The sequence below is a fragment of the Canis lupus genome, chromosome 23 (assembly GCF_003254725.2).
Source record: "Canis lupus dingo isolate Sandy chromosome 23, ASM325472v2, whole genome shotgun sequence".
Classification (NCBI taxonomy): domain Eukaryota; kingdom Metazoa; phylum Chordata; class Mammalia; order Carnivora; family Canidae; genus Canis; species Canis lupus.
Window position 1 is genome coordinate 38181525 of NC_064265.1, and position 14677 is coordinate 38196201.

A 14677-nucleotide genomic window follows, 5' to 3' on the forward strand; every position below is an offset into this window, starting at 1 on the left:
CCAGGGTGTGGGCATTCAACAAATGTTTGTTGAATTAAATTGTCAATGTTTCCATTAGAACAACCTCTCATTTCACTCTGTAGTTCTCTAGTTCAGGGCAGACTATTAGAGGAGCTTTCTCTACTACAGCTGACCCTTGAACAACCAGCTTTGAACTGAGTGGGTCCACCTGTACGTGGATTTTTTTTCAATAAATACAGTATATTACTATAGATCTATTTTTTCTTCCTTCTGATTTTCTTAACATTTTCTTTTCTCTAAGCTTACTTTACCGTAAGAATATAGTATATAATACATACGACATACAAAATATGCATTATGTTATTGCTAAGGCTTCTAGTCAACAGTAGTTAAGTTTTTGGGGCATTGAGTTATATGTGAATTTTTGACCATGTGGAGACTGGTGCTCCTTACATTTCAAGTGTCCAGCGTCAACTGTACCGCTATTTCCAAATTACTGAGAAGTTTGAAAAATTTGCGATATAGAACAACAGTAACAACAGCCCAACACATGCTTTGAGAATGACCTCACTTGAATTACTAATTTGTATACTTGACTGATAAAATGTGATGTAATTAGTTATTTCCATTTCTGGGGGAATTTAAGCAGAAAAGATATTTGAACAGAAGATGCAGTGCACTAAGTCAATTATCTTTAAAATAATACATTTTACTAATTTAAATAGTACTCTAGGGCAGCCTGGGTGGCTCAGTGGTTTAGCGCCGCCTTCAGCCCAGGACCTGATCCTGGAAACCTGGGATCGAGTCCCACGTCGGGCTCCCTGCATGGAGCTGGCTTCTCCCTCTGCCTGTGTCTCTGCCTCTCTCTCTCTCTATGTCTCATGAATAAATAAATAAAATCTTTAATCAATAAATAAATAGTATTCTAAAATAAACCACAAATATTTTACCTAAAACGCCTCCCCCGCTGCTGGTTCATTTTTGCTCGAGGAGCCACACCATCAACAGCCATAAAGAACACTTTCCTAGGTTTAATAATGCGAAATAACACCTCCAAGTAGTGAAAAATATCAGTAAAGATTTTATCATCTGAAATTCTGAAGTGAACATCATCATCATTAGGATGGGAACACTGATGTATGATTCCATTCATATCCAGGTACAAGTTGTCAAATTCAGGAATCTAAAAAAATAAAGAAAAATGATCAAGATTGTTACTATAATCAACAATGGATACTTAAGCAGCTGGGAAAAGCAGCTGATAAAAAGCAGGATATAGGGGCATTCTTATTATATAAAAATTGAGAAAATAATCACAGTTGAATAAAAAAAGTAAAGAAAAAATGAACAGGAGAAATTGGCAAGATGGAGACATATGGCTATATGATGCCCCAACAGATTGATCAAATTTACTGTCAGGAAATGATCTACTTATTTAAAATAAGATAGATAACCTGGGAAAATACTAAATGAAGTGCTTGGTTCATTTGGGACTCAAACTATTAGTTTGACATCAAGTTCTTAAAGCCTCAATTTCCTCTAACATGGGTAATAGGATGCCCATTTAAAAGGCTTGTACATGGTCATTAAGAGATTTTACAAATGATTTAAAGCCTGAGTGTATATTTGGTTTCACTGAAGCGGAGTCACTGAGTTGGTCATATTAATTTAGAAAACTTAGATTATGCCAAATAATTTAGAAAACTTGGAAAACTGATTTCTTGTTTTTGATATATGGATTAAAAATTTCCTAAACTTTGGCTAAGGTGATTACTCTTTATAAAAAGACTTTCAGGGATCCCTGGGTGGCTCAGCGGTTTAGCGCCTGCCTCTGGCCCAGGGCATGATCTTGGAGTCCTGGGTCAAGTCCCACATCAGGCTCCCTCTGCATGGAGCCTGCTTCTCCCTCTGCCTGTGTTTCTGCCTCTCTCTCTGTCTCTCATAAATAAACAAAATTTCTTAAAAAAAAAAAAAAAAGACTTTCATGGCTCTGGCTCTCATTGATTTTCCCTTTATTTAAATGTTTGTGAGCAGGCAGCCTGGGTGGCTCAGTGGTTTAGCTCCGCCTTCAGCCAGGGCATGATCCTGGAGACCCAGGATCGAGTCCTAGGTCAGTCTCCCTGCATGGAGCCTGCTTCTCCCTCTGCCTATGTCTCTGTCTCTGTCTCTCTCTCTGTGTCTCTCATGAATAAATAAAATCTTTAAAAAAAAAGTGTCAAAAATTAATTTAAAAAAATAAATGAATGTGAGCAAGTAAGGGGAACACTACTGAAACAAATATACACTAACAAGGAAATGAAATGGGCACAACTTAATAGTTGTAATATCTAATATAATTAAAGAATTTTAGAGTAGTCTGGCTTTCATACTAACTAAAAAAAATTCTGAATTTTCAAATGTAAAAATATTAATGAGCTTATATAAACTTAATGAGGGGAATCTCTGAAAAGCTTCAAGTTTTATCATATGTACAGAAACGATACATTCTCCTACTACTGAGAAAATGGTATGCCCTTGAATTTGGGGAATGTAAAGTTTTGGCCTTAGAATCAATGACCACCATAAAAACATACTGATTAAACGCCAATTTATAAAGGATTGTACCAGGCATGACATAAAAAATGTGAATGCTCTTATTGAGTAATTGGCTCAAATGTAATTCTTACAATTGTGAGCATGAGATTTTAAAAGTACACTCAAGATTTACTGTTTGCTTCAAAAATTCTCAAAACTTCAATCAAAATCTCAAGGTGAGCACTTTACAGTTTCCCTAGGACAATAAATATGCAAGAAAGAATATAAAAAAGAAAAGTAAATAAAGGAAATCTGCTTTATATGATTAAAAATTATAAAGGCTTAAATAAAAGATTTTATAAGTAGTCCATATGTATATATAAGAGGCATTTCAAACCAGTAAAAGAAGGGGATGTGGTACCTAGTTAACTATTTGGAAATAAAACACAACTGTATCTCGTCTTATAACACAATAAATTCCAGAAAGAGATTAAAAATTTTAAAGTGAGAGGGATCCCTGGGTGGCGCAGCGGTTTGGCGCCTGCCTTTGGCCCAGGGCGCGATCCCGGGTCTCCGGGATCGAGTCCCACATCGGGCTCCCGGTGCATGGAGCCTGCTTCTCCCTCTGCCTGTGTCTCTGCCTCACTCTCTCTCTCTGTGACTATCATAAAAAAAAAAAAAATTTTTTAAGTGAGAAATATAAGTAAAAACGTTATATACAAATATTTTAGTACTTTTAGGGTGGGGAAAGCCTTTGCACAAACCAAACAAATGATGAAGTTGGCAATCTATTTTTTACATCTGTAGGGTCAAAAAAAAAGTGCTAAAAACAGGTTTAACTGAAAATGACAAAATGCAGGGAAATACTTGCAAATTAGAAATAAAGTCAACATTCTCAATATACATAAAATCCTCAAAAATAAGAAAAAGAGCAAATTTTTAAAGCATGGAAAATGCACAGCGACTCAAAAGAGACAAAAGTCTGATAAGCATATGAAAAAAAGTTCAACATGCTCAAATTTCAAATTAAAATAATATATCATTTCCCCCCTCATGTTAGCAAAGATTAAAAAAAATGATGTTACCCAGTTATTGGCAAGGTTTTGGGGAAATGGATATTTCATATATCATTAAAAGTAACAGTCGGCATTTACTAAGCACTCGTTAAGTACCAAACATTGGGCCAAACATTTATTATTCATTATTTCACTAAATTATGATAACTTTAAAGAGAAATATTTAGATTCCCTATTTACAGAAGAGGAAAATCCCAGAGCTAGAAAAGAGAGAGATGGCATTCACTCCCAGTAGTGTGATGGGACTATAAACTGGTGTAACTAATATGAAAATATATGTCAAAATTTGAAGCATGTACATCTCTGACCAGGATTTCTACTGCAGGAAACTTATTCTGAGAAATAATCAGAAATGTGGACATATAAACACAAGAATATTAATGGAAGTACTGTTTAGAAAAGGTAAAAAATGAAATAAAAATGCCTAATAAGGGACGCCTGGGTGGCTCAGTGGTAGAGTGTCTGCCTTTGGCTTGGGTCGTCGTCCTGGGATCAAGTCCCACATTGGACTTCCTGCGGGGAGCCTGCTTCTCCTTCTGCCTATATCTCTGCCTCTCTTTCTCTCTGTGTCTCTCATGAATAAATAAATAGAATCTTAAAAAAAAAAAAAGCCTAAGAATAGAAAACTGATGATGGTACATCTACACAATGGAATACTACATAGCTATTACAAATTATGATATACATTCTTATTTGACAGTAGATATTGTGTATAATACAAATGGTCAAATGATAAAAGCAGACTATAAAACAGCAGTCATATTATCCCATTTATAGAAAATATCTACATGTGTATCTGCATATAAAGGTCAAGAGTACATGGAAACAAGATGTTACTGGTTAACTCTCAATGATGAAATTTCAGTTGTTTCTTATTTTCCTTTGGACAATATAACAACTTTTACATCTTTCTGGGTTATATTAATTTTTACACAATGAGCACATACCTTTATAATCTGAAAAAAACCTGTAATTGTCCTTTTAGAAGAGAAATTTTTAAAATTCTCTTAGGTTTCAGATTAGTAAGTAAAATACAGAATGACTGAATAACCACTGTCTAATTCAGTGAAGAAAATGAGAACATTCAATAGAATCTTGCTCCTTCACAAATACATATTATTGGGGGAAAAACAAAACAAAACAAAACAAAAAAGGAGAGAGACAAACCGAGAAAGAGACTTTTAACTATAGATAACAAACGCAGGATTGCTAGAGGGGACATGCGCGGGGCGGGGGTGTTGGTTCAATAGGGGAAGGGGATTAAGGACAGCAAGGTTAGGATGAGCACCAGGTGTTGAACGTAAGTGACAAATCACTAAACTCTACACCTGAAGCTACTATTACACTGTTAACTAACTGGGATTTACATAAAAATGGGGGGGGGACCCTAAATACATAATACTGAGTTATGACCTCTGTAAATTAGAAATTCTGATGTTATTTTATATTTTTACCTGTCCTCAATCTCCGTATCTAATTACTCACTTAGGTTTTTTTTTTTTTAATTTAACTTCCAAAATGTCTCTAGAATCTTACCCTCCTAACCATTCCCATTGTGCTAGTCAATCTCATTATTTTCTCCAATCCCCAGATTTCCTGCCTGAGTTCAAGCCCTCAGTTTTCCAACTAGACTGCTTGCTTCATTTTCTCTCCCACCACATCTTAGCCATTTTTCTTTTCTTTTCTTTTCTTTTTTCTTTTCTTTTCTTTTTTCTTTTTTTTAAAGATTTTATTTATTTATGAGAGAGAGGCAGAGACACAAGCAGAGGGAAGGCTCCATGCAGGGAGCCCGACGTGGGACTCGATCCCAGGTCTCCAGGTTCACGCCCTGGGCCGAAGGCGGCGCCAAACCTCTGAGCCACCCAGGCTGCCCAGTTAGCCATTTTTCTAATACATAATCTGATCATGTTGCTTCTATACTTAAAGCTGTATGATACTATAAACCCTTAATGCCATAAAAGGTTCTGTATGATTTGGCTGTTACCTCTCCCATCAATTCCATATTCTTTCCTTTAACAACATATAGTCTACAAGCTAACTACAGACAGTACATTACTTTGAGAGCCCTAAATGTGCTGGGCTGCTCCAAACCTCTGTGACTCTACAGACACTGCTACTACTTCCTGAAATGCTTTTCTTTCCTTTATGCTTTTTCTTCCACTGATCTTGCAGATTTTGACTCAGCTTTCAAGACCCAGCTCAGGTATCTTTGTCTAGAAGTTTTTCTGTACTTACCCAAGGGGACATAATGCTCTTTTCTCTATGTCATATCCTGTTTTTGTGTTCCCAAGGTATACAAGAATGCCAGGTACATATATTACATGCTCTATATATTTTTGTTGGATGCTTAAGTGTAATGTCTGTCTTTTCCTGCTAAACTGTGAGTTCCTCAAAAGTAAAGTCTCTGATTTAGCAGAAAAGGACCGACATTATTACACTTAAGTATCTGGTCATGTTTAGAACTCTTGGCACACTATCTGACACAAAGTTGCAAATAAAAATATTTAATAATCAATAAAAAGTTAAGCTCTCCCTTTACTGAATGTGAAAGCACATGCAGGCTTTAACACTTTGAATCTGCATTCTCACTGCTTTAAATTGTGGTTAAGTATTAACATTTTAGTATCTAATTTTCTCAAAACAGTAGTTTCTTTTTGTTAGTGTAACTTTGTATCCTACTTAGTGTGGCTGCAAAATGTCTTTTTCAAAAAGACAATATATATTTGACTGTTTAAGAGAGCTGTGACCAATTCTTTTGTCACAGTCCTTTTTTTTTAAAATTTTTATTTATTTATGATAGTCACACACAGAGAGAGAGAGAGGCAGAGACACAGGCAGAGGGAGAAGCAGGCTCCATGCACCGGGAGCCTGACGTGGGATTCGATCCCGGGTGTCCAGGATCGCGCCCTAGGCCAAAGGCAGGCGCCAAACTGCTGCGCCACCCAGGGATCCCTGTCACAGTCCTTTAATCCTATTTATCTGAATCCCAAGATTTTATTGCTTCAATTCATTTTTTAACATGCATGTTTTATTTATTTTATTTTAGAGGGGTAGAGGGAGAGAGAGAATCTTAAACAGGCTCCATGCCCAGCACAGAGCTCACTCTCACAACCTTGAGATCATGACCTGAGTTGAAATCAAGAGTTGGACACTTAACCAAGTGAATCATCCAGGCACCCCCTTAACAAGCATGCTTTAAAGCATACTACATATACTATGCATATTTTTATATGCAATGTTTTTACATACTATGATTCTTTATATGTTATAATAATATGCTATGGTTAATAAATTCCTTCACTCAATAACTATTCACTGAAGACCTATTATGTACCACAAAAGTAGAGATGATATTGTAATGAGGAACATATATATCTGATGAAAACTTGGCCTTTGTAAAACAAAGGTCATACAACTAAGATTACAAACTCTTAGAGTATATGCAGTTCTCTTTGTGATTACAATCTAGTACAGCACTATTGTAATAGTTAAGATCTGGGGTGCCTGGGTGGCTCAGTCAGTTAAGCATCCAAGTCTTGATTTCAGCTCAGGTCAGGATCTCAGGGTTGTGAGATCTAGCCCTGCTCCATGCGGGAGGCATGGAGCCTGCTTCCCATTCTCTCTCTCTCTCCCCCTTTCCCCTAGCTTGCTTACAAGTACTGTCTCTCTCTCAAAATATAATAATAATAACAATAATAATATAATAACAGCTAAGATCTGTTAAGCACTTGCCATAAACTATACAGATTTAAATGCTTTACAGTTGACCCTTGAACATAGGTTTGAACTGCATGGGTCCACTTACATGTGGATTTTTTTCAATAAATACAATACGGTACTGTCAATGTATTTTCCTATAATTTTCTTAATATTTTCTTTTCTCTAGCTTACTTTATTGTAAGAATACAATATACAATACATATAACATACAAAATATGTGTTAATTAGATGTTTATCTTATCAGTAAGGCTTCCAGTCAACACTAGTAATAGCAGTTAAGTTTTGGGGGAGTCAAAGTTATACTTGGATTTTTGACTGTGTGGGAGGTCGGTGCTCCTAATTTTTCAAAGCCAACTGTATGTGCATTCACTTACTTAAGCATAGCAATCCTAGAATTATTATCTCCATTTTGTAGCTGAGAAAATTGAGTCACAAAATGATTAAGTTACTCACCAATAGCTAGTAAGGTAAGTGTTGGAGCTAAACTGGAAACCAAGCAGAACTGCTGTGGAGCAGTATTTCTTAACCTTCTGTCATTATTGTCCCTCTTGCAGGTAGCTCTTCAGATTTGTTTTTTTCTTACTCCAATGGAATTTTATTACCACAGCTAAACTGTCTGTTTATGCACTGTGGCACTTTAATATGTAACCCTCCACCCTCTGAACAATTCTGGCCTCCTTGGAGCGATATTGTACCTTTTCATAATGCGTACTCTGATGCCTGCATTTTACCACAGTGGTAAAATATACATAACAAAATTTGCCATCTTGACCATTTTTAAGTGTACAGTTCAACAGTGTTAAGTCCATTCACATGGTTACACCAGTGCCTGCACTTTTAAAGCCAATCTTCTATGCATTTTGCTACAGATTGTACAGAAGGAAACACAAGCTAACATTTCCATTGCTCTTGAATAGGGAGCATATCTGTTTTATCCTTTACTATATCTATCTCAGAACAATGTCTTGGCAAGTCACTTATGAGAATTCATAGGAGGCTGACTATTCTTGCCCTTTAAAGCCCCTTACTTACATATACTGCTATATAATTGGCCTACAGTCTTTTTGTGAATAATCTGCAGTTATCCTGTTCTCAGGTCCATCAGATATTGCCCCATTGCTTCCTTTTTCCTCTTGCAGGGATGCCAACACCAACTGGGTCTAGAGGCTATTGGTAGTTTGTCCCCACCTACTTGTATTTGGGGATTCACAGGGATACAGTGTTACATGGTTTTGTCATAAATGTTCTTTGGATTTCAAACTTTGCTATCTAGTTGCTCTGTTTTTATGTGAGGATTCAGAAAGACCAAAAAACAATGCTGTTGTCTTTACCACCACCATCTTCCCACAACCTATTCTTCCTCCAATCCCTTCCTTCTAGGACTAGTTTTTAAATCACTGTGACTGGGGTGGTTGGGTGGTTCGGCTGGTTGGGTGTCTGCCTTCAGCTGGGGTCATGATATAGGGTCCAGGGATGGAGCACCGTGTCGGGTTCCCTGCTCTGCGGGTAAGCTAACTTTTCCTTCTCCCTCTGCCATTCCCCTTGCTTGTGCTCTCTGATTTTGTCTCTCTGCCAAATAAATAAATAAATAAATTAAAAAAATAAATCACTGTGACTTACTTTGGCTTACTAGCTTTTAAATACTGCTCAAGAGAGTAGCTGGTAACCCTTTATGACATTTGCTTTCTTTGCTGTTGTTGTTAAACACATGAATCAAATATTTTTGAAGGACAGCACTTTGATAAGCCAAGTTTTAAACCTATCCCTTTTGCCTTAAAGAGGCTATTTTTGTTCTTCAGTAAACCAAAACAAAACAAAAAACCTCCTCAGGATGGTGAGAAGCCAGGACAGTTTCATCCAACCAAATTCTGCACTGAAGAGTACAGAGTAAAAATATCAATGAACAAATATTATGTTATCAAGCCATTCCAAATAACAATCACATTTTTTCCTCTTTGGAGATAAAGTGACTGATACATGGCAGGTACTCAGACTTTTGTTGAATGAATGACCTAGGCAAACCCAAAGCTGATGTCTATTTCTGCAATGTAGTAGTAACCTTTTTTTCATTTTTATTTTTATTTATTTATTTATTTTTTTTACTCTCTTCTCTGGGAAGAAATATCTTCCTAAATCTGACTCAAATAAATGAAAAATAATCTACTGTTCTGGAATTTTTGGTAAGCTTTTCTTCATTTACCGAATCTGATTGGGATCCAACAACAAAGTATCCCTTCTGGAAGTTTAACCCTATCTTCACTGCTCACTGTACTTTTTAAAAGATTAAACCATAATTTAAAAAACAGCATGATGGTGTTGGCTAGATTATTTCCCCTGACCAATAAAATGTTACCCATCACAACGGATTCATTAAAAACAAAACAAAACAAAACAAAACAAAAAAAACAACGGATTCATTGGCTATACAAATATCACAACTTTTTTTGCCCTGCAAAATGTAAAATGGACTAGAGATCTACCTACCAAAATCATTCAACGTGACAAACACTAACGTTATCACCCAAAGTCTAGTTTACCTAATAGAGAACTGCTTGTTATTTCTTTCCACAGTTCCAATATATAAACATTTTTGGAATCCTTGCATTGGAATATTATCACATCCCGGATTACACACCAGGTATTATTATTATTAGTGTTAGTGCTCTAGCAATCCATTTCTCTTTTTCTTCCTCCCTCTCCCGTGCACATGCACACGCACACACACGCACACAAGCACACTCGCACACTGAAGCCTCCAGATAACTGCCCCTGCCCGTCCAAGTGTATTTCTGCTTCTTTTGGAAAGCGGGATTCGTCCGACCTCTGGGATAATCGAAAATGAGTAACAAAAGGTACCATGAATGTGAACCATCGGCCGTGTCAAACACTCTCGGCGCTGGAGGTGGAGCGGGATGCAGGTCCCGAGGAGGGAAAGTAAACAAGGTGACTCGACTGCGGAGGCGCTCATCACCGTTTGTACGTGGACCGGCCGCTTCCCGGGAGCCGGGGGGAGGGGACTCCGAGCGCCCGCTCCGGCGCCGCCGCCTCTCTGGGGAGGACGCGGCTCCCCGGGCAGGGGAGCGGAGACTTCACGGAAGCGGCCGCCGCAGGACTCGGTTTCAGGACCCCGGAAGGCCCCGAGCCGCAGCGGAGCTGTCAGAACGGCCGCCATCCCCGCGCCTCTGCGCACAAACCAAACCCACGCCGTCGCCCTCATTCAGATCACCCGGCTCTCCTCAAACCTTCCCCCGCCCTCCGGCCGCCGGTCACCCCGCAGACGGCGGGCAGAGAGGAGGCTGTGGAGCCCCGTCCCAGGGTGGAGGGAGGGCTGCGGGGCCCCGGGTCCTCGGCCCCCGAGCCGCTGGCCCCGCGCTCACCCACCTGATGCTCTTTCACCACTTCACTGAGGCAGGGATACCGCTCCGAGATCCATCGGTAAAACTTGGGGACTCCCATTTCGACCGTCAACGCTAATTCCAGTCAGGGCCAAACCGAAACCAAACGCCCCGCCGGGGCCTACGCCGCCGCCTCCGGCCGTCGCTCCGCGGATGACAACACACCGCCCGCCCGACCATAGAGAGCGCTCGCCGGGCCTAGAGCGGCCGGCTGGAGGCCGCACCGCCGGGGCGGGGCTCTAATCCCGGCGCTCGCTCGGTGGTTACGTCCAAGCGCGGCGGCGGGTCGGCTGACAGAGCTGGGCTTTGTGAGTAGGCGTGGGAGTGCTGTGAACGCCTCGTGAGTCGGCTGCACGAGTGTGGGAACGCTGGTTTCTTCCTGACTGCTTCTGTGTCCTACGATTACCAATCTCAGTATTTTTCAACACAAATTTGGAAAGATCTGGTGATTTATTTGGTTTAGTTTATTTTGTTTGGAGAGGGGGAGGCTCCCCCCCCCCCCCGCCCAGGAATATAACCCTACAACAAAGCTTCTTTTAAAAACGTTTTATTCCAAATTACTTGTTGAAAAAAAAAAAATGTCCTAACTCCTCTCCACCCCCGCTCAGCTTCCTAAACTCAACATTAAGCTCCACAGGAAATGATACACTTTTCATATACATGGCTCTTGGTTTTTCTTGTTTTCCCCCATCACACTATACCGTACAAAAAAGCGTAATTCTCTTAAGCGAACTTAGGTAAAATTTAATAACATTTGTATTTACAAATGTAATAACCTCATTACTTTGTAAATACTGTGAATTATTTTAAGTCATCTGCAAGAAAATTTACAAAAAATGAACATTAAAATCCTTAATTTTAAAATCTTATAAAATTTTAAGTGTCTTCTAAGACTACTAGATTCTGTATTCTGGCAAACTCTCAGTATGACAGCACCTTTAAAATTACATTGAGTTTTCATATTCATATTCCTTGGTTTATGTTTTTTCCTATTACATTTTAGCCATTCAAAAAGTTTTATGAAGTGAACTTGATGTGTGCTTTCCACTTATATCTGTTTTTTTTAGACTAGACTGTAAGTTCCTAGAGGGCAGGAGAGGTAGTAGCTCTGTGCACGAGTCTAGCATAGTGCTTTGCCCACAGCATTTATTCAATATAATTTTTTGTTGCTTAAATTAATCCTTTTGCTAGCTTGAACTTCAAAGAAAATTAATAAAAGTTATAAAATGAAATTAGGCTTGTTTCTTGCAAATACATCTTTTTAGAGCATAAAAACATTAGATGTTCCATTTCCCCAGTTATAATAAACAATATATATTTAAGAAAGCAGTTTAGAAAAAAAAAAAAAAGAAAGAAAGCAGTTTAGGGGGCCTGAGGGACTCAGTTAAATGTCTGCCTTGGCCTTAAATCATGATCCGGAGATCCTGGGATGGAGCCCCAAGTAGAGCTACCTCCCTGCTCAGTGGCGAGTCTGCTTCTCCGTCTCCCTTTGCCCCTTTCCCCGACTTGTGTGCTCTCGCTCTCTCTCCTCAAATAAATAAATAAATTTTTTTAAAAAAGAAAATTTATTTCTTAACAACATATATTATTTTAAATATTATTAACAATAAGGGAGTTAATACCAGTTGCTCTGAGAACATAAATGTATACTGTACTTTGGAATTGAATATACAATCACAGTTAACACCAAATGCACTAATTTTAGATATTAGCATATCCTTTGATGTAATTTCATTTCACATATATGGAGTCCAACCAAGGTACATTTGACACAGTAAGTTTTCATCAGTAGCTTCTTGTATAAGGTAATGTACATGTCCTTCAATAGATAATGGCAGCCCTGTCACTCTATTTCGGGTCTTGATTACACCTTGCAGTCGCTGCTCGATGTCAAGAACATGGGTCTTGGCCTAGTAAGAAGAAATTGAAAATCATAAGTGCTAAGAACCCAATAACCCCTGCATGTTGATAATTTGAAATTACTACTTTTTCTGGTATTTGACCAATGTTTATGTCATTTTACAAATCATTACTCCCCTTTTAGGAGCAAATACAGACAAAACAGAAGAAATGAAACAAAATTGAGATACTGATTTTGAAGCTTGCAATGTTGATTTAACATCAACTGCAAGGACATTTTTTCTGGACTATGAAATACCAGGGAATCTCTTCCACATTACAATTCTGGAAAAAATTTACCCGGAAAATGTTAGGACTTCAACATTTGAATGAATATTCTAATAATAGCAACAATACTCTGAATGCCTAATATTAAGCTTATGTTACTATGTGCAAATGGAGTTCTAAGCTACTTGGAATGGTACACATTTCTCTCAATAGAAAGCTTATCAAAATGCAAAGTGAGACTGATGTTATTAGAATAACAATCTTCAATATATTCTCACTTAATAAAAACGATTATCTGCAAACTTTGAGACTTCAACTAATATTAGTAAGGAGTGAATTGCTACGTATTAAAGTTGAGACTGCTACTTTGTAAGTTCAGGCAATCTGTGTTCAACTTTTTCCCACTATATCTCAAAATTGTAAACTGGCTACAGTTAAACAAGTATGTCTTGAACTTCATTACACAAATTATAATAATGTTAACATTAGTAATGACAATAAAGAAAACTCACTGGCATTTTTATACTAAAGAACTAGATTTTAGGGACTGGATTTTAGGGACAACTGGGTTAGCTCCACCAGTTAAGTGTCCTGATTATTGATTTTGGCTCAAGTCATGATCTCAGGGTTGTGAAATCAAGCTCCACATGAGGCTCAGTGCTAGGTGTGGAGCTTAAGATTCTCTGTCTCCCTCTCCCTCTGCCGCTTCCCCCCTCTCTCTAAAAAAATAAAATAAAGAGCTAGATTTCAGAGGATTCAATAGCCAGTCACTGACAGTATTTAGAATCAATTCTCATTGATAGAGACATGCGATGAGGGCTCGTATCAAGCTACATTTCTACTAACCTTTTTTTTTAAAGAACTACTAACCTAAAAAAAAAAAAAAAAAAGAACTACTAACCTTTTCATTGACAACCTCCCCAGTTTCATTCAGTGGTGCTTTGGAGTGTCCTTTCACTGGTTTACTCCATTCCACAAGAGGATCATGTAGAAAAGTTTTTAAGACACTAAAATGTAAACAAATATAATAATATGACATCTCTAAAAAGAAGTGTCACTATAGTCAACACTTAGGTGAAAAATAAGTGAAGAATGAGAAAATAATGGCAATATTCTTATAACATGCATTAGTACTCTGTCAGTAAGATATGTGAACTTACTGTTTTGGAGGGGGTTGAAAGGAAAGAGTAGAGGGAAGATGGGGGGGCGGTCTGAGGTGTTCTTGGACAGTAGAGTAAGGTGAGTTCTGTGTGCCATTTCTAAATGCATACTGTGAACTTCAAATACAGCTACCTATGGAAAAATCCATTCAGATTTCTTGCAGGCACCTCAAATTCAGTATTTCCAAAATTCATGACCCAAACTAGAAGAGCATCATTCACTCCTTTGCCCTAAACAAAAGTCTAGGTGTCATCGTTGCCTCTCCTTCCTTTTAACACTCAATTCTACCTCCTAAAGCCCTTTAAGGGATCCCTGAGTGGCGCAGCGATTTGGCGCCTGCCTTTGGCCCAGGGCGCGATCCTGAAGACCCAGGATCGAATCCCACATCGGGCTCCCGGTGCATGGAGCCTGCTTCTCCCTCTGCCTGTGTCTCTGCCTCTCTCTCTTTCTCTCTCTGTGACTATCATAAATAAATAAAAATTAAAAAAAAAATCTACTTACTTTCATCTCTACTGTCACTACCTCATCCAATGCAACATCATGTTTTCTTGAGTTACTCCAACAGTCTTCTAACTAGTTTTCTGGCCTCTAGTCTAGTATGCAACTGTAATTTTTCTACAGTGCAAAATCTAATGATTTCATTTCTTCTTTTTAAATTTTCTTCTTGGGATGCCTGGGTGGCTCAGCGGTTTAGCACCCGCCTTTGGCCCAGGGCGTGATCCT

At 38.4% G+C, this 14677-nt stretch overlaps 2 protein-coding genes across 9 annotated transcripts in view; both read right to left on the bottom strand.

The window, feature by feature from the left end:
* Positions 1-10889, bottom strand: part of XRN1 (5'-3' exoribonuclease 1) — a 102982-nt gene extending 92093 nt beyond the window's left edge. For 2 of the 6 annotated variants that reach the window (XM_025448797.3, XM_049099906.1), the window contains exons 1-2: positions 10653-10889; positions 912-1144 (exon numbers count right to left, since the gene is read on the bottom strand). In XM_025448797.3, the coding sequence (XP_025304582.1) occupies positions 912-1144; positions 10653-10727 (308 nt within the window). In that variant the 5' untranslated portion in view covers positions 10728-10889. The remainder of the gene's footprint in view (positions 1-911; positions 1145-10652) is intronic. The other 4 variants (XR_007405269.1, XM_025448791.3, XM_025448792.3 and 1 more) reach the window with 4 other exon arrangements.
* A 1323-nt stretch (positions 10890-12212) lies between these two features.
* Positions 12213-14677, bottom strand: part of ATR (ATR serine/threonine kinase) — a 91122-nt gene continuing 88657 nt past the window's right edge. For all 3 annotated transcript variants that reach the window (XM_025448740.3, XM_049099904.1, XM_035704687.2), the window contains 2 exons: positions 13695-13800; positions 12213-12576 (listed from right to left, as the gene is read on the bottom strand). In XM_025448740.3, coding sequence (XP_025304525.3) covers positions 12403-12576; positions 13695-13800 — 280 coding nt within the window. In that variant the 3' untranslated portion in view covers positions 12213-12402. The remainder of the gene's footprint in view (positions 12577-13694; positions 13801-14677) is intronic.